Source organism: Physella acuta, unplaced genomic scaffold, assembly GCF_028476545.2.
Source record: "Physella acuta isolate Inbredline_101_S28 unplaced genomic scaffold, ASM2847654v3 ptg000181l, whole genome shotgun sequence".
Taxonomy (NCBI): Eukaryota; Metazoa; Mollusca; class Gastropoda; family Physidae; genus Physella; species Physella acuta.
The window spans coordinates 513336-541334 of record NW_026731700.1 but is presented as its reverse complement, the minus strand read 5'-3'; the positions used below and the strand labels follow the sequence as shown (position 1 = coordinate 541334).

At 40.9% G+C, this 27999-nt stretch overlaps 1 protein-coding gene across 2 annotated transcripts; it reads right to left on the bottom strand.

Moving 5' to 3' along the window:
* Nucleotides 1-1183: 1183 nt before the first annotated feature.
* Nucleotides 1184-24435, bottom strand: LOC131936597 (uncharacterized). 2 transcript variants are annotated; one of them, XM_059293653.1, is made up of 6 exons: nucleotides 24348-24435; nucleotides 11850-12143; nucleotides 3163-3315; nucleotides 2494-2702; nucleotides 1742-1920; nucleotides 1184-1320 (listed from the first exon to the last, which is right to left on the bottom strand). In XM_059293653.1, exons 2-6 carry the CDS (start codon nucleotides 12015-12017, stop codon nucleotides 1184-1186), a joined length of 846 nt encoding a protein of 281 aa, XP_059149636.1. In that variant the 5' UTR covers nucleotides 12018-12143; nucleotides 24348-24435. The 2 variants fall into 2 exon arrangements, with proteins under 2 accessions (XP_059149636.1, XP_059149637.1); XM_059293654.1 differs by lacking the exon at nucleotides 24348-24435 and adding an exon at nucleotides 19246-19349.
* Between the last annotated feature and the right edge of the window lie 3564 nt (nucleotides 24436-27999).

Here is a 27999-nt window from a genome sequence, read left to right as displayed (position 1 = left end):
TATGCACTATCGTGCAACAACTCACCTGTATGCGCTATCATCCAACAACTCACCTGTATCATCCAACAACTCACCTGTATGCGCTATCATCCAACAACTCACCTGTATCATCCAACAACTCACCTCCATGCACTATCATCCAACAACTCACCTGTATGCACTATCATCCAACAACTCACCTGTATCATCCAACAACTCACCTGTATCTTCCAACAACTCACCTGTATCATCCAACAACTCACCTGTATCATCCAACAACCCACCTGTATGCACTATCATCCAACAACTCACCTGTATCATCCAACAACTCACCTGCATGCACTATCATCCAACAACTCACCTGTATCATCCAACAACTCACCTGTATGCACTATCATCCAACAACTCACCTGTATCATCCAACAACTCACCTGTATGCACTATCGTCCAACAACTCACCTGTATCATCCAAAAACTCACCTGTATCATCCAACAACTCACCTGTATCATCCAACAACTCACCTGTATCATCCAACAACTCACCTGTATGCACTATCATCCAACAACTCACCTGTATCATCCAACAACTCACCTGTATGCACTATCATCCAACAACTCACCTGTATCATCCAACAACTCACCTGTATCATCCAACAACTCACCTGTATCATCCAACAACTCACCTGTATCATCCAACAACTCACCTGTATCATCCAACAACTCACCTGTATCATCCAACAACTCACCTGTATCATCCAACAACTCACCTGCATGCACTATCATCCAACAACTCACCTGTATCATCCAACAACTCACCTGCATGCACTATCATCCAACAACTCACCTGTATCATCCAACAACTCACCTGCATGCACTATCGTCCAACAACTCACCTGTATCATCCAAAAACTCACCTGTATCATCCAACAACTCACCTGTATCATCCAACAACTCACCTGTATCATCCAACAACTCACCTGTATGCACTATCATCCAACAACTCACCTGTATCATCCAACAACTCACCTGTATGCACTATCATCCAACAACTCACCTGTATCATCCAACAACTCACCTGTATCATCCAACAACTCACCTGTATCATCCAACAACTCACCTGTATCATCCAACAACTCACCTGTATCATCCAACAACTCACCTGTATCATCCAACAACTCACCTGCATGCACTATCATCCAACAACTCACCTGTATGCACTATCGTCCATGAATTTCCTCCTGTCCATTCGCTTCCTGTTGGTCAAGCAGTGGTTAAAACTGGCCAGACTATCAGCCCAGGTGTGAAGATTGCCAGTGCCAAACAGTGCCAGACCCCCTCCACCTGGTGACACAAGAGGGGACAGGTCAAACTTTACAGACGTGTAGATGGGGCTAGAGAGGTGTTCACACAAACTATGCTGTTGTTGTAATAGTCAAATACATCATAGCACAGAAAGCTGAGCATGAATGGTAAGAAATAATAAGTACAATGACGGATATAAAAGTGCTAGTCATGATGGCACACAATCATTGCCACAATCCTGACAGCACAGAAGTCAGTGATACATGTGTCACATGACACTGTCATTGCTACTGTCCAGACAGGACACTGTCACAGCTAGCCAATGACGTGACACTGTCACAGCTAGACATGACATGACACTGCCATAGCTATCATCATGACATCACACTGTCACAGCTAGCCAATGACATGACACTGCCATAGCTGGACATGCCATCACCCAGTCTACTGTTAAACTCACCCAGTGCCGTGTGACCTTTGGTGTGCTTGAGGATGTCGCTGTGTGTCTTGGGTATGTCGGCGTCTTTGGGCAGATGGTACCGGGTGAAGGACATGAAGCAGAAGAACTTGCTGCGGGACTTGTGCGAGAAGAGAGGCGACATCATCAGCTCTTTGCCGAAGAAGTTCCACAGTTCGTAGCTAGAAGCAAAAGTTAAAGTTCGTAGCTAGGAGCAAAGGTTAAAGTTTAGAGCTAGAAGTCATGGTTAAAGTTTAGAGCTAGAAGCAAATGTTTAAAAGTTGATAGCTAAAAGTAAATGTTAACTTATAGCTAAAAAACAAAATGTTTACGTTAATTGAAACGTGAACATTCATAGAACATTTTTTTAAAATGACTTTTATAAAACCAATCAACAGGAAAATTTTAAAAAAAATAGTATAAAGCTTCTTTTTACAGTTACCAATATTAGATTCAGTGATTAAAATACGGCTACAGATTATGTTGAGGACTGGCTGAAGTTGTTTAGGCAATGGTTAGGTTAGGAAAACTAGCAAAAAATTAAATCTTCGAATAAATATACCAACAGAAAATCGACAAAGCTATTTTAAAAATATTTTTTAAAGTTATAACCTCAAAAAACAGTAAAAGATTCCTAACGTATCATAAAAATACTTCTACTGGGTAATCACTGCTGTGAAGAAAATGTAAATCAATGCAGACATTGTTTAAGAATTGTGTCTGTAACTAGACCACTGATGTAAGCCTGGACTCACCCCGTCATTGAATAAGCCTCGGCCAGCGTGAGCTTGCTGTGGAACACGTGACAGATCGGCCTTGACCCCGAGTCGGTCTCCAGCTGGAAGGTGGTCCGGCCGAAGCCGTGCTCCCGCATCTTCTCGGCCGTCAGGGTTTGGATGATTTGGGCGCCCAGGCTGATGCGGCGGGCGGCGGCCTCGGGCGTCGAGACTACGTCATCGGGAGCCTGGCGTCATGGGGGAGATGGCGGGGGGGGGGGTTAGAGTTCTGGTCGACTGGTCACACACACAAGCATACAGACAGTAGATGCACACGAGAAGCTCAGTTAGAAATGTGTCCGACACACAGACAAGCATACAGACACACGAGCAATTCCTACAGTTAGAGTAGTGTCCGACAGGTCACATACATGCAGACACATTCAAGCGGACACCCAGACACGCACGTCACTCACACAAGAGCTGGTCACTCACACAAGAGCTGGTCACTCACACAAGAGCTGGTCACTCACACAAGAGCTGGTCACTCACACAAGAGCTGGTCACTCACACAAGAGCTGGTCACTCACACAAGTGCTGACCACTCAAAACCCCGCTCACAACAATATGACCACGTGCATACCGACACACCCATCACCGGAAGTCCCAACCACCAATCACTCACAAGCATTCGTCACGTGACCTTACCTGGAAGTGGCCGTCATGCCCGGCGCAGACGATGTAGACAGGCCGGACGATGTGGGTGAACTCTGGCGCGTCGTAGGTCAGCCTCAAGGTCAAACACTCCTGGCCGTAGCGGAGACTGACGACATTCTCTCCGGGTTGGAGCCTGGCCAACACCTGCACAAGTCACGTGATCTCATTAGCTCTTCTGATTGGTCAATGCTAATATTGGTCGTTAGTCTACAGTACAAAGTAGGGACTTCGGTGATTTCCAGTCCACCAAGTTTTTAAAACTAACAGATCTCTCAGAATATTTCGAAAGGGGAGAAAGTAGGTTGACTAGTCTCATATTATGGGAAGATGACCTAAGTACTGGAATAGCCGATTAGATCCCTCGAACTCTTTTCACTCACTCGGTTTGACGGCCCGGTTGCTGCATGAGAGAGCACGAGTTAGCAACAACTGTTGCCAGCAGACAAACAAAAGTATCCCCCTCCCAAAGGTAGGCGGGCAGGGAATACGCCTAACACCTACATACAATGCAATTAACAACAGCAACGAATATTTTATTTGTCCAATCTAATTGCATTGACGTTGTCGTTCAGGTACAACACACACTGGAGTTGTTCCAAAATGGCGCCCATTCTGCAACTCCCCAGCACCCCACTGTCATCACGTGATATTAAGGTACAGAACACACTGGGGGTGTTCCAAAATGGCGCCCATTCAGCAACTCCCCAGCACCCCACTGTCATCACGTGATATTAAGGTACAGAACACACTGGGGGTGTTCCAAAATGGCGCCCATTCAGCAACTCCATCAGCACCCCACTGTCATCACGTGATATTAAGGTACAGAACACACTGGGGGTGTTCCAAAATGGCGCCCATTCAGCAACTCCATCAGCACCCCACACCGTCATCACGTCGACTCATTTAACCAAGTAATGTTTATGTATTGTGTGTGTGCTGGTTGGCCCCCCACACGGTCATCACGTCCACTATTTAACCAAGTAATTTTCATGTGTTGTGTGTGTACTGGTCAGTCCCCGCCACTTCCTGCTTCAGTCCCAGGTGTTGTCCATCCCATCATGACTCTAATAGAATGTTCCAGCCATCCATTCATTGCTTTACAGATGACCCATCCTGCCTGACACACGTTTGAACAGTCCACTCACGTCCTTTGGATGCTGGATCCCAGGCTAAGAGCGAGGGTTCAAATGGCTACACCTGACTCATTCGGGCTGACCCCGGTTTGGAGAGTTCCCAACGTTAAGTCCTACACCTGAACCACCATGACCCACTTTGACCCCAGTTTGTACAGTCCCCTCACGTAGACCCTACACCAGACCCACCCTGACCCACGATTCAACAGTCCCCTCACGTAGACCCTACACCTGACCCACCACCCTGACCCACGATTCAACAGTCCCCTCACGTAGACCCTACACCTGACCCACGATTCAACAGTCCCCTCACGTAGACCCTACACCTGACCCACGATTCAACAGTCCCCTCACGTAGACCCTACACCTGACCCGCGATTCAACAGTCCCCCTACTTAGACCCTACACCTGACCCACGATTCAACAGTCCCCTCAAGTAGACCCTACACCTGACCCACGATTCAACAGTCCCCTCACGTAGACCCTACACCTGACCCACGATTCATCAGTCCCCTCACGTAGACCCTACACCTGACCCACGATTCAACAGGCCCCTCACGTAGACCCTACACCTGACCCATCTTGACCCACGATTCAACAGTCCCCTCACGTAGACCCTACACCTGACCCACGATTCAATAGTCCCCTCACGTAGACCCTACACCTGACCCACCCTGACCCACGATTCAACAGTCCCCTCACGTAGACCCTACACCTGACCCACGATTCAACAGTCCCCTCACGTAGACCCTACACCTGACCCACGATTCAACAGTCCCCTCACGTAGACCCTACACCTGACCCGCGATTCAACAGTCCCCCTACTTAGACCCTACACCTGACCCACGATTCAACAGTCCCCTCACGTAGACCCTACACCTGACCCACCCCGACCCACGATTCAACAGTCCCCTCACGTAGACCTTACACCTGACCCACGATTCAACAGTCCCCTCACGTAGACCCTACACCTGACCCACGATTCATCAGTCCCCTCACGTAGACCCTACACCTGACCCACGATTCAACAGGCCCCTCACGTAGACCCTACACCTGACCCATCTTGACCCACGATTCAACAGTCCCCTCACGTAGACCCTACACCTGACCCACGATTCAATAGTCCCCTCACGTAGACCCTACACCTGACCCACCCTGACCCACGATTCAACAGTCCCCTCACGTAGACCCTACACCTGACCCACGATTCAACAGTCCCCTCAAGTAGACCCTACACCTGACCCGCGATTCAACAGTCCCCTCACGTAGACCCTACACCTGACCCACCCCGACCCACGATTCAACAGTCCCCTCACGTAGACCCTACACCTGACCCACCCTGACCCACGATTCAACAGTCCCCTCACGTAGACCCTACACCTGACCCACGATTCAACAGTCCCCTCAAGTAGACCCTACACCTGACCCACGATTCAACAGTACCTCACGTAGACCCTACACCTGACCCACGATTCAACAGTCCCCTCACGTAGACCCTACACCTGACCCACGATTCAACAGTCCCCTCACGTAGACCCTACACCTGACCCACGATTCAACAGTCCCCTCACGTAGACCCTACACCTGACCCACGATTCAACAGTCCCCTCACGTAGACCCTACACCTGACCCACGATTCAACAGTCCCCTCACGTAGACCCTACACCTGACCCACGATTCAACAGTCCCCTCACGTAGACCCTACACCTGACCCACGATTCAACAGTCTCCTCACGTAGACCCTACACCTGACCCACGATTCAACAGTCCCCTCACGTAGACCCTACACCTGACCCACGATTCAACAGTCCCCTCACGTATGTCCCACACAGGACGCAGGATCCCAGCTGTCATGTAAAACACCCACCGAGCTTAGGGCGAGGGTTGAAATGACTAAACAAACCAGGGACGATTGCTGGGCACGTGCCGGTCTGGCACCAGAGATCGATAACTCTGGGCCCTGCCCGTCACTGGAGCGGGCATACATTCTCCCCCGGGGTCCTCTCGTTGACCTAATGAAACGGACATGCTGGAACTGACCTAGTTCTGTGTTTAGTCAGAGGGAAGCGTTTAATGATGCTCAAAGTGGGTCAATCACAGAATAACGATCATGTGGGTGGGGGTGGGGGTGTGGGGTGGGGGGACAATTGCACACAAAACTCTACCCGTTATTTTTCCCGAATGCCATTTAATTAATGATTAATGTTATCTTGACAGGGGCGGTATTTAAAAAATGCTGAAAAATGTCTCGAACTGGAAACAAAACTGTCGTATAATTTCGTAACGATTATTGGAGAAAAAATTGTGTCAGTAAAAGCAAAAACTAAAAGAATTGTTCTAAACCAGCGGTTCTAAATAAAGTTGAGTAGGGTACCATCATAGAGCACAACAAACATGCAACAGTGTGTGACTGGGAGTATCTAGTAAAAAACAGTAAGTGGCGGATATGGGAGGGGGTAATCGGGCTGCACCCAAGGCACCTGAAATGTTTTATGAGAAGATAATGATAGTCCTTGAATGTGAGGTTATGCCAGCTAAGGAAAAGGGACTCTCAAATTGAAGCGAGGTGTCCAATGGCTGCTGAGTCCAACTCTGGTACTAATCAATGAAAATCGGACAGTGCCTCTCTTTAAATAAGATAATTGCTTTCTGAAAATCGGACAATACCTTACTGAAAATTGGACAATGCCTTTCTGAAAATCGGACAATGTCTTTCTGAAAATCAGACAATGGTTTTCTGAAAATCGGACAATGGCTTTCTGAAAATCGGACAATACCTTACTGAAAATCGGACAATGCCTTTCTGAAAATCGGACGATGCCTTTCTGAAAATTGGACAATGCCTTCTGAAAATCGGACAATGGCTTTCTGAAAATCGGACAATACCTTTCTGAAAATCGGACAATGGCTTTCTGAAAATCGGGCAATGCCTCCCAGAATGGACAAAGCCTGTCAGATGAGATAATTCATGTTTTTCTCGAACCTGTTGAAATTCGAGCCGGCTTTTTTTAGTCCTGTGGGAATCCTTAGTTTCCATTTGATTTAAGAGAATTAATTCTTGTCCCTACACTTTGTCGGTTTCATTGGGCGGCCCATTAGGCTCTGCCAGGGTAGTTTTCCATCAGATGTAGGCTCTATCAGGGTAATTTTTTTTATCTGATGGCAACTTTACCCTGCTTATATTTCATACATCATCTAGCCTTGTGTATGGGGATGTGTTCGTTTAAACAACTTGAACCCTGGTTATATTAGGACTGTATTGGGGATGTGATGGTTTAAAAAAAAATCTTTAGCCCTGGATAGATTTGATATCTTATCTAGGACTGTATTGGGGATGTGATGGTTTAAAAAAAAATCTTTAGCCCTGGATAGATTTGATATCTTATCTAGGACTGTATTGGGGATGTGATGGTTTAAAAAAAAAATCTTTAGCCCTGGATAGATTTGATATCTTATCTAGGACTGTATTGGGGATGTGATGGTTTAAAAAAAAATCTTTAGTCCTGGATAGATTTGATATCTTATCTAGGACTGTATTGGGGATGTGATGGTTTTAAAAAAAATCTTTAGCCCTGGATAGATTTGATATCTTATCTAGGACTGTATTGGGGATGTGATGGTTTAAAAAAAAATCTTTAGCCCTGGATAGATTTGATATCTTATCTAGGACTGTATTGGGGATGTGATGGTTTAAAAAAAAATCTTTAGCCCTGGATAGATTTGATATCTTATCTAGGACTGTATTGGGGATGTGATGGTTTAAAAAAAAATCTTTAGCCCTGGATAGATTTGATATCTTATCTAGGACTGTATTGGGGATGTGATGGTTTAAAAAAAAATCTTTAGCCCTGGATAGATTTGATATCTTATCTAGGACTGTATTGGGGATGTGATGGTTTAAAAAAAAATCTTTAGCCCTGGATAGATTTGATATCTTATCTAGGACTGTATTGGGGATGTGATGGTTTAAAAAAAAATCTTTAGCCCTGGATAGATTTGATATCTTATCTAGGACTGTATTGGGGATGTGATGGTTTAAAAAAAAATCTTTAGCCCTGGATAGATTTGATATCTTATCTAGGACTGTATTGGGGATGTGATGGTTTAAAAAAAAATCTTTAGCCCTGGATAGATTTGATATCTTATCTAGGACTGTATTGGGGATGTGATGGTTTAAAAAAAAAATCTTTAGCCCTGGATAGATTTGATATCTTATCTAGGACTGTATTGGGGATGTGATGGTTTAAAAAAAAATCTTTAGCCCTGGATAGATTTGATATCTTATCTAGGACTGTATTGGGGATGTGATGGTTTAAAAAAAAATCTTTAGCCCTGGATAGATTTGATATCTTATCTAGGACTGTATTGGGGATGTGATGGTTTAAAAAAAAATCTTTAGCCCTGGATAGATTTGATATCTTATCTAGGACTGTATTGGGGATGTGATGGTTTAAAAAAAAATCTTTAGCCCTGGATAGATTTGATATCTTATCTAGGACTGTATTGGGGATGTGATGGTTTAAAAAAAAATCTTTAGCCCTGGATAGATTTGATATCTTATCTAGGACTGTATTGGGGATGTGATGGTTTAAAAAAAAATCTTTAGCCCTGGATAGATTTGATATCTTATCTAGGACTGTATTGGGGATGTGATGGTTTAAAAAAAAATCTTTAGCCCTGGATAGATTTGATATCTTATCTAGGACTGTATTGGGGATGTGATGGTTTAAAAAAAAATCTTTAGCCCTGGATAGATTTGATATCTTATCTAGGACTGTATTGGGGATGTGATGGTTTAAAAAAAAATCTTTAGCCCTGGATAGATTTGATATCTTATCTAGGACTGTATTGGGGATGTGATGGTTTAAAAAAAAATCTTTAGCCCTGGATAGATTTGATATCTTATCTAGGACTGTATTGGGGATGTGATGGTTTAAAAAAAAATCTTTAGCCCTGGATAGATTTGATATCTTATCTAGGACTGTATTGGGGATGTGATGGTTTAAAAAAAAATCTTTAGCCCTGGATAGATTTGATATCTTATCTAGGACTGTATTGGGGATGTGATGGTTTAAAAAAAAATCTGTAGCCCTGGATAGATTTGATATCTTATCTAGGACTGTATTGGGGATGTGATGGTTTAAAAAAAAATCTTTAGCCCTGGATAGATTTGATATCTTATCTAGGACTGTATTGGGGATGTGATGGTTTAAAAAAAAATCTTTAGCCCTGGATAGATTTGATATCTTATCTAGGACTGTATTGGGGATGTGATGGTTTAAAAAAAAATCTTTAGCCCTGGATAGATTTGATATCTTATCTAGGACTGTATTGGGGATGTGATGGTTTAAAAAAAAATCTTTAGCCCTGGATAGATTTGATATCTTATCTAGGACTGTATTGGGGATGTGATGGTTTAAAAAAAAATCTGTAGCCCTGGATAGATTTGATATCTTATCTAGGACTGTATTGGGGATGTGATGGTTTAAAAAAAAATCTTTAGCCCTGGATAGATTTGATATCTTATCTAGGACTGTATTGGGGATGTGATGGTTTAAAAAAAAATCTTTAGCCCTGGATAGATTTGATATCTTATCTAGGACTGTATTGGGGATGTGATGGTTTAAAAAAAAATCTTTAGCCCTGGATAGATTTGATATCTTATCTAGGACTGTATTGGGGATGTGATGGTTTAAAAAAAAATCTTTAGCCCTGGATAGATTTGATATCTTATCTAGGACTGTATTGGGGATGTGATGGTTTAAAAAAAAATCTGTAGCCCTGGATAGATTTGATATCTTATCTAGGACTGTATTGGGGATGTGATGGTTTAAAAAAAAATCTTTAGCCCTGGATAGATTTGATATCTTATCTAGGACTGTATTGGGGATGTGATGGTTTAAAAAAAAATCTTTAGCCCTGGATAGATTTGATATCTTATCTAGGACTGTATTGGGGATGTGATGGTTTAAAAAAAAATCTTTAGCCCTGGATAGATTTTATATCTTATCTAGGACTGTATTGGGGATGAGATGGTTTTAAAAAAAAAAACTTAATGGGGTTCTTATCGATCAGAAATGTTACTTTTTCGAACAGCTGGTATCAACGACACAGTGAGACCAGGCAACTGGTTTCATGAATGTTACTGGCCAGATTTAAAAAAAAATAATAACACCTTTTTCTAATAACACGTTTTTTATATGCACTGAAAATAAAGAAATATTTCTTTTTTAAATTATATTTTATGAGCAACTAGGCGTACATTTTCTTTATAATTAAACGGGGAGTTTATAAGTAGGCTTTATATTTGAAGAAAATTGTTATATTTTTGGTACATATGTAAAAACTTGTTATAAACGTTTCATAAGCGTTTATTTATTTTTTCTCTTATTTTTCTTTCTCCATCATGGGTGGTAAGTTGCCAGCAAAAATTTCAACCACTTCAACCAAACACATTTATTTTAAACTTGACACGGCGGTCAAGACACAATTGCAATGCATGGTGCAGTAAACTTCAACAAAATTGGTTTTAATTTTTTTTAAATTAACTTTGACAAAATTAGGTTTAATATTCTTTTAAAATGATTTAAACATCTAATTATGTCAAAGCTCATGTGACGTTGCATTATTAAAAGTTTGCTCGCACCAACAGGGACGAAGCAAAAAGAGCAACAGAGGGATCAAGTTAAATGATTGTATAAAGGGAATGCTCCCCCCCCCCATTCTTCTAGTGTTTCTGGTAACATTTTGTTTTTCCAACTGCAATTCATGTTCGTTCAAATAAAAATGCTGTACGTTTTGTTTGTTTTTTAATTCCAGGAATCTAAATTTTCTTCAAAGAGAAACACGATTTGTTTTTTTTAAGTTTCATCATTGTTAAATCTCGAGTTCGATGCCTTTGGCATAAGATGCCCGTAGCACAAGACCGAAGCCCTTGGCACAAGACCGATGCCCATGGCATAAGACCGATGCCCGTGGCACAAGACCGATGCCCTTGGAACAACCCTATGCCCTTGGCACAAGACCGACGCCCTTGGCATAAGACCGATGCCCGTGGCATATCACGGGTCGGCCAAGGTTGGGACCACAGAAACAGGTGGACTCAGCTTCGCCTGACCTATATACAAAGTCAAGATTGCATGAATACTTTGCTTTTGTTTGATCACAAAGAACCCTTCAGTAGTGATGGGTGCAAGGCTAAGGGGGGGGGGGGCTGACCGCACCGGGTGACACCAAGGCAAAAAATAGCAAAATATATAGATAAAAATGATAATTCCACTTAATTAAAAGATTAATTTGAGTGTTAAATAGTGTTTTAAGAGGTGCAAATCAAAAGTTGTTTGAGGGGGGGGGGTGCAAATCGAAAATTGAAAGTTTGTCCCCGGGAAGGGTCGCTACGCCTCTGGGGGGTGACACCATTAAGTGGCGCACCACTGAGGCTAGGTTCAGGGTTTGATGTATCATTAGTATCAACGATTCAAGTATCAAAATATGTGGCTATGCCTAACCTAATCAAAGCAAGTCTTGAAATAATTTCCCCCTTACCTTAAAACATCCTTCAACGATTGGCCAATCAATGACGCCATCCGGGTCACCCGATGACGACACCATCAACAGCCCATCTTGGCTGCTGCCCTCAATCTCCCCCACCAGGAGGGGGAGGGGGTAGGAGAAGGCCTCCCTCTCCGCAACGTTGTGGAGCCGTATCTTCATGCTACAGCTCTACCCGGGTGGGTTACAGATTGGCCACTCTGGGCCATGGGCTTCAGTGGCCCGGTGCACAGTCGGCCATCAGGGCGCCAAACGGTGAGCAGTTGAATTCTTCTGGCGCCCTTCAAGCTGCGGGATAAAAAAAAATGTTAAAAAATTAAAATTGGCAAAAAAAAAAATCGAAGTAGTCAAGCGAAAAAAAAAAATCAGCTAATTTAATACAGATGACTGGAGATGCTTCGCGCTTTGTTTCAAGTGCCGGATCAATAACATAAAAAATTGATTTAAAATGTCAACATCCGAGGGCGCATCCCCCCCCCCAATCCGGTTCACACCCAAGTTACGCCATTTAGAGTACCTATACGTTTAAAAAAAACAGTCGTGTACACAATCATTATTACATACAGCATTCATACAGCACACATAGATTATGTACACAATCATTATTACATACATCATTCATACAGGACACATAGATTGTGTACACAAGCATTATTACATACATCATTCATACAGCACACATAGATAGTGTACACAATCATTATTACATACATCATTCATACAGCACACATAGATAGTGTACATAATCATTATTACATACATCATTCATACAGCACACATAGATTGTGTACATAATCATTATTACATACATCATTCATACAGCACACATAGATAGTGTACATAATCATTATTACATACATCATTCATACAGCACACATAGATTGTGTACATAATCATTATTACATACATCATTCATACAGCACACATAGATTGTGTACACAAGCATTATTACATACATCATTCAGACAGGACACATCGGTTGTACTCCACCTAACAAGTCTGGTAAAATAAAATAAACGAAGCTAAAGGTCACGTGATTTTAAAAATATCTCAACGAACGCGGCATCCGTCCATTCATGGACGTCTGGCCAGTAGCAAGCCATTCCAGAAACGTACGGACCAATCGGCGAGTGCCATCAATTTGGACGGGTCTGAGTTGGTTAAATAAATGGCTTTGTGATGTTTTCAGCAACAAGCCAGACCTAATCCTTTGCCAGTTGTCGCAGCCTTAACGGTCCAGCCGAGTGGGCGGGGGGGGGGGGGGGGGGGGGGGTGTCAGACAAAAAAACTAGAACTAAATGGAAATTTTTTAAACTAAAAAAAAGTGTATTTATTGAATGTTAAATATTAAAGGAATGACGGGCGCTGTTTGTACAATTGAGATGGTGATGATGATGATGTGTGTGTGGGGGTGGGGGGGGGGGGGGGGGGGGGGAGATCACACTATAGCAACGGTTCTTAACTTTTTTGAAAGTACTGAACCCCACTATTTTCATATACGCATTCATCGAACCACTTTTGTAATAGTTTTATTTGCCGCACTGACAAAATCGGATCGTGAATCATGTGACTCCGGTGTGTGTCTTGACCTCCGCCCAACCCTTGAGACTGACGCACCGAACCCCTGGTGTTCGACCGAACCCAGGTCAAGAACCACTATCGCAACGTAGACCGAGTTATTGACACACCTATAGCATGAGGTATTGTTGACACAACACCAACGTTGTATGTGTTTACGCTACACATGTGTAGAGGGAATTGTTGACACAAGTCTGGAGTGAGTTGCTGATCAAACGCGGGAGACTAGTTTATTTACATACAGGCTGTAAACATTAGCTTTACACACAATGGTTGTACACTTGAGCTATTTACACAACGATTGTAAACTTAAGCTATTTACATAGCGGCTGTAAACATGAGCTATTTCTACAACGGCTCAACGGAGTGAGTTTTATTTGACACACCCGCTGTAAGCGTGTGTTATTTACAGAACAGACTGTAAAGGGTAAGCTGCTTACAAGACTTTTGTAAATGGTTGGTTATTAATATTCGCCCGACGGTTGTTAAGCGAAAGTTATGTATGCACAAGACGGTTGTAAAGGGTAAGTTAAGTACGCGACGGTTGTAAAGGGTAAGTTATTTACATGATGGTTGTAAAGGGCAAGTTATGGACACGACGGCTGTAAGGAGTAAGTTATTTACATGATGGTTGTAAAGGGTAAGTTATGGACACGACGGTTGTAAAGAGTAAGTTATTTACATGATGGTTGTAAAGGGTAAGTTATGGAGATGACGGTTGTAAAGAGTAAGTTATTTACATGATGGTTGTAAAGGGTAAGTTATGGAGATGACGGTTGTAAAGAGTAAGTTATTTACATGATGGTTGTAAAGGGTAAGTTATGTGTACGACGGCTGTAAAGAGTAAGTTATTTACATGATGGTTGTAAAGGGTAAGTTATGTACATGACGGTTGTAAAGGGTAAGTTATGTACATGACGGTTGTAAAGGGTAAGTTATGGAGATGACGGTTGTAAAGGGTAAGTTATGGAGATGACGGTTGTAAAGGAGAGGAGTTATGAACACAACAAATATTTCATGCGAGTTTACCAATGATTAAATGAAAGAGCATAAAATTCAACAGAGCACCAACTACACCGTTTTATCACTGTGACCCGACTGGAAACGTACACATCCAACAAACCAATCAAGTGTCCAGCGTTAATTGAATGTTGATTGGCGCCAACGAAATGTCCAATATATAGTCAGTTCATTAAGTGCTCCAAATTAACTTCGGTATCAAATTAGCTGTGTGAGATTTAATCAACCTGCCGTAGATTGAAGTCACAATTTTTAAAGTCCAGTTTTCCCATACAGACTAACAATTTTTAAATCATTTTCTCATACTAGCAAATTAATCCAATTTTGAAGTCAAATTTTCCAATAGTAACAATACGTCAAATTTTAAAGTCCAAATTGTTCCATGTCTAATTTTGAAGTCCAATTTTCTATCCTAATCAAAATGTCCAACTTCCCCATACTTAAAAAAAATGTCCAATTTCTCCATACTAAACAATATGTCCTATTTTGAAGAGCAAATTTTTCTACCTTTAACAAAATGTCCAATTTCCCCATACAAATCAAAGTGTCCAATGTTTAAAAGTCCAGTTAAAAACACCAAGGAAACCTTGAATGTGAAGTCAAGTTCACCAGTATCAAGGGATGTCCAGCGCGCAGTCCGCTGTCACGACACTACATCCCGTTAACTGTCCACTAGGGACGTGATGGTTAGCGTGACATCTACGATCACGTTGCTCCCACACAAGTTTAAACTCACTACATTAGGGACAGCGTGACGCAAGCTCACTTGGCTGGGTATCGATTTATTGACTCCAATCTTTTGTCGAGTTCGGTGATCGATAGCTGGGGTAAAATTTAACGGCTGGTTTATTTCCAGATGCGGGTATCGTCTTTAGATGTTCATGTGGGCTGTACGTCAGAGGGGTCTAATAGGGGTCATCGGAACTGGTGGGGAGAGGGTGGAAAGAAGCCGCCATGGGGTCAGGGTGAAAGTTGTACGCTGGTGCTGTGGGTGTGGTTATTGTTAGGTCGTGTGAACATGGAATTCATTAGGTCATGTACGATATGGTAACTGGTAGGTCATTTAGGACATGGTAATAGGACTTGTAAGTTTTAAAAAGTAGGTCACCAACTTCTCGTTTTCGCATATCTCCATGGCTAACAAGATTCCGAATTTGAAGTGGGAGAGACTGAGACTTACAAGCCCTATTGATAGGTCATAGAGGATGGTAATTGTAGGTCATATAGGACGTAGTAGTCATTAGTTCACGAAAGACACAGCAATCTTAGGACATATCCGGTCATAAAGGAAAATATATTACCTAAGTAATGGAGGACATAGTCGGCTATGGCTATCATTATGTCCTGTAGGACCTGGATATGCCCTACAGGGTGGCGTGTGCAATGTGTTGGTATTCACGTGACAAAATCAGAACCCCGTCAATAGATTACTCCCCAAATCGGGAAGACAAGTGAATGATCCCACGTGACACAGCAGACCGAGGAAAAGATCCAAGTCATTTTATCCATTCGGGGCAAACGTTGAGGAAACTAATGGAACATAACTCTGATGGAATTATGGGATGGGTGGGTAGATCAGGCGAAAGGAGAAACGCTGTTATGGGAATAGTGCATACAGAGTGGGTCTGACACTAAGGTCAATAGAAAATGTAATTTTTTACTTTTTTTCTACGGCATCTAACTTGATGAATTTTTTTTATTCACTGAGGGTGGAAAGTAAGAGTAAATCAGCGTGATCACCGTCCTCCAAACGTGATCACCATCCTCCCAGCGTGATCACGTCCTCCAAGAGTGACTAGAATCACGTCCTCTAAACGTGACTATAATCATCAGTCATTCCAGTGTGACTAGGATCACGTCCTCTAAACGTGACAATAATCATCCGTCCTCCCAACGTGATTAGGATCACCGTCCTCCCAGCATATCTAAAACCTTACAATAATGTTTGCGCGTGGCAAATCAGCTTCCAATCTACGCCCGCTTACCACACTATTTACGATACAAACAAACCAGCCTGAGTACGTCAACAAATACAGCCGGTTCAGCCATATCCATCCGCCAACATAATAAAAAAAAGTCCCCGCGCCGAATGTTTTAGCAGCATCAAAGCGAAAAACCCCGAGCCAAAATCAATTCAGATTTCAGCTTTCACTAGTTAGCCTGTGGTCGACTTGATGGCGTGTCTCGTGTCAGATTAACTGCGTCACCGGATCCTTCCGCCGTCTGGCGAACAACCACCGTATCCCTCCGCCCACCTGTAGCCATCGCCTTCCCGCGGCGGGTCGGTTCATTTAAATTGCTGACCGGAATGTGCGGTCTGGCGGAGTTGCCTAAAACGTGCACATGAATTTGTCTACCTTCCACCCCCCTACCTGCCAATTGGCGCATCTATCAATGCATCGTTTGTTGCCGCCAAGTCTATTTATAGCACAGTATTTACCTTCAGCGTCTGGCACGTGGTTTCAGACGTTTTGTTTAATTTTCATCAACAGGAGATTCAAAAGCCGAAATGATTTTCCCGCTCCTACTTCCAACCGAAACGAAAAGATGCTAGAACCAACATGGGACGTTTCAGTTGGAGTTACAGAACAATTCTGGTGACCAGAGTTTCTACCCCCCGAAGAAAGTCTACCGCCCCCCCCCATTGGCCCCCGAACTAGTGTCCGCCTCCCCCCCCCCCCCCCCCACGAGAAAAAAGTCTGGAAGAAACACTGATGGTGAATACAGGGAAATTAGAACGTCAGTCTTTATACTAGTGTCACGCGATCAGACTAATGATGCCCCTAACACGATACACCTAGTGAAATCCTCGATATGCGATCTTGTGACGTATTACCCTCCCACCCCCCGCGACATAACCCCCCCCCCCCTCTTGTAGCTTAAGGTACAGTTAGGGTTAGCATTTGGGTTAGGTCTAGGATTAGCGCTAGCAGAGTTTCTTCCAGGCATCTCTTCGGGGGGGGGGGGGGGGACGAAGCCCCCCCCCCCCCCGAAAAATTTTTACCGCCCCCCGAACGAAATGAAATTTGTATCATTTATATAGAAAATATATACTTTTAACAGTGTCCGCCCCCCCCCCCCCCCCCCCCCCGAAGAAAGTTTACCGCCCCCCCCCCCCCCCCGAAGATTTCAAGTGTCCCCCCCCCCCCCCGGAGAAAAAAGTCTGGAAGAAACACTGAGCGCTAGGGTTTGGGATATGGCTGAAATTAGGGTTAGGATTAGCGCTTGGATTAGGGTTAGGCTTAAACTATTGTCTAGTGTTGGGTTTCGTTTTAAGCTTTTGCTTAAGGCTAGGATTAAGGTAAGATATAGATATAGATTTAAAGTTATGGTTGGTGTTTGGTTTAGGGTTAGGGTTAGCTTTACTTATAGGGTTGGATTTTGGAGTTAGTTTTAGGGTCAGGAGTGTCGGAGGGGAGGGGTAATTGACAGGGGAGTAAATTTGCTCGGGGAGGGGAGGGGTAATGTCGGGGGGATGTCCGGGGGTTAAATGATGGGGGGGGGGGGGTAATGCCCTAGACATATTCGTCACACATTCCGTATTGTGACGTATCCGTTACACCATCTCTAACGAATACGCGCAGGTTCTTTAAAGTGCATGCCAGAGCTGGTATTGATTACCTCGGCAGGGGAGACAACCATTGCTAAGGGAGGACACGTGAACTTAATACAATGGGACATACGGACAAAAATGGGGACAAGTGGAATAAAAAGAGGACAAACTTAATTCAATGGGACATACGGACAAAAATGGGGACAAGTGGAATAGAAAGAGGACACGGCGACAAAAATATGATACGTGGACGAAAACGAGGACATTATGACCCGAATAGAGGACGAGCGAATGTCAGAAATGGGGACAACTGAGGAAGACAGAATCTCCACAAGCAACCTGATGCTGTGTTGATAAATGTAGATCTAGCTCTGAATGTAAGTCACGTGATAAAAAGAATCACCGTCACACTAAACAAGCGATTCTGCACACCTGCTGTGAAACCTTACCTGTGCAGTATTCAACGCGAACTTCACATTAAACTTGACTAGAACAACTTTCTCAGTGGGGTCGTGAGATCAGCTGCTCGACAGCTTGTTTACGTCTGTCCACACAACATTATACCACACTGTAGTGTCAACAACCACACAACATTATACCACACTGTAGTATCAACAACCACACAACACAATACCACGCTGAATTGTCAACAACCACACAACATTATGCCACACTGTAGTATCAACAACCACACAACATTATACCACACTGTAGTATCAACAACCACACAACACAATACCACGCTGAATCGTCAACAACCACACAACATTATACCACACTGTAGTATCAACAACCACACAACACAATAACACACTGAAGTATCAACAACTACACAACACAATACCACACAGAAGTGCCACACTGTAGTATCAACAACCACACAACACAATAACACACTGAAGTGTCAATAACCACACAACACAATACCACAATGAAGTATCAACAACCACACAACACAATACCACACTGTAGTATCAACAACCACACAACACAATACCACAATCAAATGTCAACAAACACAGAGCTACTCTAAGAAACACCCGTCGCGGTTTCTTCATTACAATTATTTTAATTTAAAAGTTAATTAACGCATATAATTCAATGATGAAGTAAAATTAAAACTGCAAACAACATTTTCGAATATCAATTATAATCTGAATATTTCTTACAACTAGACGAGGCTTTAATTATATAATGTAAATACGTAAGAAGAGAAACGTGAAATCTCGGTGAACTCACGCGTGAAGGCTTCACGTTAATCCAAAACCTAAATCCAGTAATCCGTAAGAACAGAGCCAGGGGTAGGCAGGGCGGTAGAGAGAAGATTTTTGCCTCGCTCGTGCTTCAAACAGCGCGACCAGAAATGGCGGGAATTATGTCCCCTTGCTGGGTTGAGCGGTGCTAGAGGGCTGCGTTTGATGTGAGAGTTAATTTGAAGCGAAGGGCTAAAAATAGACAGCAAAAATTGGACCAGCGCAGGAAAAGCAACATAAACGCGCAAAGCTGCGCAATCGCTTAGCTCGAATCATTGACATGCGTATTCGAAACTAATTTTTTTTTCCTTTTTTAACACGATCCCACTCATGGAGAGATATATTTAGAAAATTACAACATCAACACCAGCAATTAACTGTTCAAAGCGGCCAATATTCATTGATCTCACAGACAGGATGCGGCTGACAGAATCAATACTTCCATCCAATATTATGACTCATCCGCTGCATCCAGAAACATGACACAGATTCATGAAATTCCTACTGCTACATGCAAGAAACTCGATTCGTACTATGGTTATAACGAAGACGAATAAATTTGTTACTGTTGTTACACAGTGCAATACAGTGGTCCTTTATGCAAGATAGTACATTATGTTTACAAATGCAAATAGAGGATTGTAATATTAAATAAACCGGGAGTGATCTCCCCTAAACTTTCTCGAATATTCTTATATAAAATAACAGGGGATGGGAACTCGGGCTATAGACATGATTTTTAATCCATTTTAAATACTTAAAGTTTTAAAAATAGAATAAAATCTCGTAGACAAATTAATTGCACACCAAGTGAACGCGAAATAAAAAAGCGCATAATAGTGCGCAATATTATTAGTACTTTTAAAATTTACATTAGTTTTTTGAGAAATCGGAAGTAGCGTAAAGTACTACTTCCAGTCAACGGAAATGACTCAAAATTTAATAGAAGGTAGAGAATTAGATCTTTTACTTACGTATGAAATTTCATTTATCTATCTGAAATAGTACTCGAGTTATAGGCTTTTGAAAAATTCAAAGTAGGAAAAGTACCACTTCCGGTTATCGGAAATCGCTCAAAAGTTGATACGGATCTACGATTTTGATTAAATACTTATATATGAAATTTCATCAACCTAGCTGTAACGGTACTCAAGTTATCGTGTTTACACACGGACACACACACACACACACACACAGACATACGGACAAGATTGCAAAATTATGTTTTTCCGTTATCAGTGAGATGCAAAACGTCGAGATTTGCAAAAATCTCGATTTTTTTTTTTTGCACGATTACAAGACTTTCTCTATACTTCGTATATACGAGAAAGTAAAAAAAGAACAATTCTTTTGTTCTTTAGAATAGTTAATGGCAGTATTTCTTCTAATTTTCGAGGGCGGGGGTGGGGGGCGGACACTGTTAAAAGTATATATTTTCTATATAAATTCTATTTCGTTGGGGGTGGGGGGTATACGTTCTTCTTGTATGATAAAAGTATTGTCTAAACAAAACATATTTTAAAGGTTTGGTTTTAGCAAACATGATTTTAAATACTGTTACATTCATTTGACCAATTATATTTTAAAATAAAACAAAGGCCAGTAATTAAATCGTTTGGATTGCTATGAAATATTTAGAGGGAAAAATTATCTTCTAAAAAATGTATTTTAAACTGGAACAAAAGGGACATAAATCTTTATCAAAAAATGTTAGGGAAATGTCCAAGTAATTTAATTATTTTAATACAGGAGTATGAATAGTGCGGGTCAGTGATCCACATAAGGGAACTCAAGAAAAGTGACCAAAGGAAACTACAGTAAAGTGGTACTGATTATTCCTTTTGTAGTCCCTAAAGAGTGCTGTGCTAGTTACAAAACTGGGTATGTAAATACATCACCTTGTCAAGTTTTTTTCAATACAACACTAGCGGAATATACTAGATTATTGAGAGTTTAAATACCATTAGCTAAACAGTGAACAGTACTTAAACAGCATAACATACTTTTATACCATAATTCTGATACATTGAGTGCAAGAAAGTAAGTTGCAGAAGGTAAAGGTGTGATGAAGTTTTAGTCATAGCCCAATTGCTAAAATTTTAAAGAATGGAGGGCAAAGTTTAAAAAAGTGAAATTGATATGACCCAATGCTAAAAAAGGTAAAATTGAACAACATCTCATAAAAACTTGAGATGTTAATAATTGTGAGAAAAAATGTAATTAATGAAGAAATCACCATCAATGCATTACTCCCTGGAGAGAAAACAACAAACCGTGAACACGCTAAAAAATTAAACAAACAGACCTGCTGAGCAGTGTTGACTCAATGCCAAAGTTTTGCCAGTCTGTGCTAGTGTGATTAACATTAATTGGGCCTGTCTAAAATTTAATTAGTACAGGAAAACAAACACTTTGGAATATTAAAATCTGATAATTCTATCCATGAAAGAATTTTGGTTTAATATTTAGCATTTTATACTGGGGCTTCTTGCCTTTTTGATTCCCAGGGAGAATATACCATTTTACAACATCCTTCCATACTTTTCAATACAGTGTACTTAAACATCTGTAGCATATGGTAGTACTTAATTCTGAAGCACATGAGAAATTATACGAAGTGCTTAAATTGATTTGTATAACTCATTTTGCCAACTTGATTACTGCAGGAGAGAAGAATTAATGCACTTGATTCAAAACACATTGAGTTTTAAAAACAGCTATATCATGAAAAAATTCAAAGCTAACCCATTATCAAAATAGCTTAAAAACACATAACACAAATGATATTGATAACTGCGATAAAATGCTTTTGACATAATAATTAAATTGATATATGCTGATATTTTTTGCAATATAAAAAGTTAATTACACAGGATCCTTCAATGGATATGTTGACATTTAAATAGAACTTGTTCCCCTTACAATGTCTGTTATATCCCTTTGTAATTAAGATGTCAAGTGAATTGATGAGTGGGAGTAATAAAATGACACATTCATTTATCCAAGTTTTAAATTGAAGACACTTTTTCCTTCATTTCAATAATGTTTTTAAACTTTATTTAAAAGCCATACAACTGCTAACCCACAGCCACCACAAGATAGGCATTTTTGTTAATAATCTTAAGTGGTACATGTAGCAATTATCACTATTAATATCATTACCTAGTGCCTATACATTAGTATACTAATAGTATATATACTCACTCATTCATTAGGCCTATATGTATTTATAATATTATTAATGATTTGAGTAGATTGTAGTTCTAGTACAGTAGTATTACTATTAATATTACATTGGCCAATCGTAGCTAGAAGAAGATGCGCATGATTTGAGTAGATTGTAGTTCTAGTACAGTAGTATTACTATTAATATTACATTGGCCAATCGTAGCCAGAAGAAGATGCGCATGATTTGAGTAGATTGTAGTTCTAGTACAATAGTATTACTATTAATATTACATAGGCCAGTTGTAGCCAGAAGAAGATGCGCATGCGCTTACTGCTACAAGGATCTGGTTTTTCTTGCATATAGATGTTCGTTGTTTGGGCCTGAAGGGGCAGGAATTGATACTTATTTTTAAAAGGCTATTAAAATAGAATTTTTTTAAAAATTATATTCAACTTACAGACTAGATCTCTTTACTAGATATATTATAAATATACTATGAACCCTCAACCCCTTGTGACCCGCCTGAAACGCAATCCCCCGACCACACCTTACAGATAGTTTTGTCAGAAGAATAAAAGACATTAAAAGGTTAATTTGAGCCCATTGCGCAGCTATTAAGATAATTGCATTTTGCATCTTCTGCTGGCCCAACCAGCGGCTGGAGGGCAGAAGGTTCTTCCGCACAATCACTTCGTATTTAATCAGGCCTAATAGTAGCCCAATGCCTAATACTATTAGTTACTTATTGAGTAGTAATAAAATAGTAGTGGAGCAGTACTACTAGACCAAGATTTCTAGATCTAGTAATAATTATAATAATTATAAATAAATATTTAGGGCCTATCTAATTAAAAAAACTAATAGGCCTAAACCCAAATTATAATTAATTTAATTTAGGCCTAGGCCTTTTGTAACAGTTATAATAGGTAATAATTATCAAAGTGACTACTTGGAAAAGATTTTTCGCCCCAGCGTCTCCATCTGGTCAGCAGAAAATACTAAACTCAATAGTTCTGCAGTGACCTTAATAGCTGCCCTAGGGTAAGGTCTAGAGTTAGAGTCCTGTTTGTCAACACACGCATGAGCAGTACCATCGAAAACATCGAAGCAAAGGAAAGTAGTAGTTTTTCTCCGTTGCGCATGCATATCTTTTTTCAGCTAGAATCGGCCTATAATTATATATTATAATAATATTTATATTAGGTAGCCTACTTGTTATTAGTTAAGGCCTAATTTATCAATTAACAATTAAAGTAACAGTATGTAGTATGTAGTATAGTATAGTATGTAGGCATATAATATAGGCCGATTCTAGCCGGAATAAGATACGCATGCGATTCGCATGCGCAATGGAGAGAAACTACGACTTGCCTTAGCGGCGATGTTTTCGATGGTACTGCGCATGCGTGTGTTTACAATAGCAGAACCCTAAAACCAACCCTAATCCTATCCCTAACCCTATCCCTAAAGCTATCCCTAATCCTATCCCTATCCCTAACCCTAACCCTAACCCTAACCCTAATCCTATCCCTAACCCTAATCCTAGCCCTAACCCTAGCCATAGGTCACTGCGCATGCGCAGAGCTATCTTTTGCCGACTAAGTGGAGACGTTGGGGAGAAAAATCTTCTTCCGAGTAGACACTTCGTATAATATAATATTTAATAGTATAGGCCTATGGTTTATTTATAGTATAATTAATTATAAAACTCTATCTCTTTAGCAGCTATAACAATCATTGTTATAACCGCTATAGGCTATAGAGATAGAGTATTATAATAGTAGTAGTACTTGAGTTAAAGTAAATTGTTAGTTTTGTTACTGTTACTGTTACAATACTAATTTATAATTTAATTTAATAATTTTTATAGGCCTAAATAATAATTAAAATTGACAATTGACAGTAAAATCAACTTTTACCTCAGTTATTGGTATCTTGCTAATACAAATCTCTCAAGCACTACGCACAGTTTTTTGACAGCCAGAAACAACTGATATTTTAAGTTATACACTATACACCCATGCAAGTTGAGTGCAGGTATTACAAGTGCTCGCTTGCTTCTGGTGTTTATTTTTAAAATGCATCAATATACAAAGGGCATTAACCCTCAAAACATAACTTGCCAGACTTCTTGTTACGAGGAATTGCCAAAATAATATGTTGCTAAAAATAGGTGTGAAAGGTAAATAAAGCTCCTGCACTCCAGTTTGTAAAAAGCGTTGGCAGATTTGTATGCTGGATTGTTCCAAGAATAAACATTAAAGCGCATATTGTGTGATGTTTTCTTTACATCAAATGTTATTTTAATACAAGCAGTGAAAGTGTCACTCACTCCTGTAGTGTAGCCTCACAAAGTGAAAGGAATATAGAGGATGGTTTATAATTTTGTTAAAATGTGTTACGTGGGGTAGGGTGGTGTTCTTTTCCCTTTATTCTCTAATTATTTATTTATTTATACTTTAGCGATATGTTCGCGATTAAGAGTTGTTGGATGAATGGATTGTCACAATAGCATTATGCAAGGATTTCTTTCAGACGTTTTTCTCTGCGGGATTTGAGAGGGGGGAGGGGAGGGGGGAGATCGTACACCTATATTAAAGTTTAATAATTAAAAAATGTATTTCATCGGGGGGGGGGGCACCCCATTGATAGATCTGAACCAGTGTTTCTTCCAGACATTTTTCTCCGGGGGGGCACTTGAAATCTTCGGGGGGGCGGTAAACTTTCTTCGGGGGGGCGGACACTGTTAAAAGTATATATTTTCTATATAAATTATATAAATTTCATTTCGTTCGGGGGGGCGGTAAAAATTTTTCGGGGGGGCTTCGCCCCCCCGAAGAGATGCCTGGAAGAAACTCTGATCTGAACTAAAACAATATCTTGTTACGCACTGTGTCCGGGCAAGCGCTAAAATGAACAATAACATATTTTTTAAACATAACATTGTGATAATTATTGTTACAACATCGTTTTTTGTTTTGTTTTACAAACTTGCATACCCGCCGACGCAATATTTAAGAGGATTTCATCAATGCCTTACCAATAATGTGTTTTAAGACGCGTGACCTTGTTTACTAAAACTTAATTTTTTAATTGTCTTCACATTCCCGCCCAGACGCCCTGTGGCGTGCTGTTTGTGCCCATTCCGTTTACGTTAATCAACCTCCGTAATAGTGAGTTAGAATACACCTCGGCTACGGCCCATATATCGGCCTGCCGTGTATGTGGTTCTTTAAAACGAATGTTGGTTACCCGACCGCCGGGGCGTCGGAAGACGCGCCTGGTTTGATTTAGTGAATTATTATAGTAAACCTTGGCAGGGTGCAGTTTTACTGGTGACACCCTATGCAGGACGCCAAATCAACGGATACCAAGTGTTAAGATATCAGCTCGAGAATCCTGAGCACCAAAACCAATCCGACTTTTGTTTTTATAACCGTATATATAGAAAAAAAATCACTGCCCATCCGAATTTTTTTTTTTGCCCGCAGAAACGATCGCAGGAGTACTCTCATTAATTCCTCAGTTTCACTGCGATCGGATGAAAGGTGTAGTAATGTATACATACACACATACTTTCATTTAAAAATATATGGAAATAGATCCTGAGCTTGTTGTTTTTTTTATCGACGATGTTGACTGTTTTCCTCTGTTAGCTGTTGTACCTTGTGTCTGGTTGTCTAGAAGATTGCTTACATTAAGTTAAATATAAATAGATGTCTCGTTTTTTCCCCCAAATATATAATTAACGACGTCAATTCGACTATATTAAGTCATTTTTCCTCTTTGGAAGGAGTTTGACATACGTGATGATGTACTTCGTTAAAGTGAGGGGACTAGGAGTACAAATCTTGAACCACGCGTTAAATGTAACTTGTTCAGAGGATGTGTAAATTAATGGGTTGGGAAACGGATACATTTTGTTTTCAATAGTGTTTCTTCCAGGCATCGCTCCGCCCCCCCCCACTACCCGAAGAAAGTCTACCGCCCCCCGGAAGAAATTAAATTTATATAGAAAATATATACAATATATAGTTTTAACAGCGTCTACCCCCCCCCCCCCCACGCCCCACCCCCCCAAAGATTTCAAGTACCCCCCCCCCCCCCTCATCCTCCACGGAGAAAAAAGTCTGGAAAATCGCTGAGTTGAAGTTATTCAGATTTTATCTCTGCGCCCTGATATATAAATTATCACAAAAGTGCCAAGTACGCCGGCGCATGTATTCTGATACTTTCGGCCCTCCTCTCATTATTTATCAAACGATATTTTTCTATTTCTCGTGATAACAATTAACAGTGAAGTTGGCGTGTATGCATCCACTGTTCTCGATTCATATATCCCGATAATATCCCCCCCCCCGCCCCATTATATCTTACAATTTAGCATAACCCAGATCTAATTTCCAACAATTCGCCAATCGCCTTGTTGTTAATGGCTCGCTTGAACGGCTTTAGGTAAATACTAAAATAGCCGGCCCGTTCAATCAAGTACAGGATGAAGGGCTGTCGAAGACATTTGCGACCACATTTAGCGGTGATGTAACGCAGACTATCATAGGGGGCACTTGGAAATTCTCAGTCATGACCATCGCTCAAGTTTAATCCGCTTATAGGCCTGTGTAATACAGCGCCATTTTAGAACAGACCGTCCAGGCGAAGCAGAGTCATTCTGTTACCCTGATCTTGACAAATATATATATATATATATATATATATATATATATATATATATATATATATATATATATATATATATATATATATATATATATAGGAGTGTGCCCGGCACCATGCTCGCCTCGCCCGTCTTTACATTTCCCGACTTAAAACTTAAGTCAAAGCGAGATGGATACGGGGGCGTCTGCGGACTCTACCCCCTTGAAACGGTGAACCAAGCCCCAGGCTTCTTGGTTGGTAATCGTACGTTCTACTGTTCCCATACTGCCCCATATCGACAAACACTAACCATGACAACACCTTACTTTCGCCATAAATTAACTTTGACCGCCATTTCCCTCCACCCCTCCCGCCGCCTCAACGATGCATAACATAATAAGTCTGCTGTAAAAAGTTGGAGTTTTTAAAATTAACTAGAATCTATGTAGCGTGCGGTCCATGCACAAGGAGAACTAGGCTAGTCCCTCTATCAATAAGTATTATACTCAGTCTCAAATAATAAGTGGTTATTTTATTTTTTATTTGACGATGTTTTAACATGAATCGTTTTAGTATTAGAAAGCGCCCATGGCATGCATGAAAATACGCGTTGTTCTGTAAGGTTTTCATTTAAGTTACACTAAAAGCTATGTAAAATATTTATTGGAATCGAATTGTAATTTTATTTTTAGTTATAATTCATATCTAGACAAGATCTATAGTCTAGATCTAGAAGTATAAATTCATAATTATTTTGTTTTACTCTTTCAACTGTGTCACCAACAATACCAAAAGTAGCTTAGGCCTACTCCTGCTTCCACTTTTTGATTACTGAAACTTCTCCTAGAATCAGACCAATCAAACCATCGACTAAATATAACCAGCCAATAAAATCGAAAAGGAAATTCCGTTGAA

Coding starts and splice junctions, on each gene's coding strand:
- LOC131936597 (XM_059293653.1), bottom strand. CDS start 12,017: ATGAAGATACGGCTCCACAACGTTGCGGAGAGGGAGGCCTTCTCCTAC. Junction 1,921..2,493: donor GAGGCTTATTCAATGACGGG/GTGAGTCCAGGC, acceptor TTTTGCTTCTAG/CTACGAACTGTGGAACTTCT. Junction 1,321..1,741: donor CAAAGGTCACACGGCACTGG/GTGAGTTTAACA, acceptor TTGTGTCACCAG/GTGGAGGGGGTCTGGCACTG.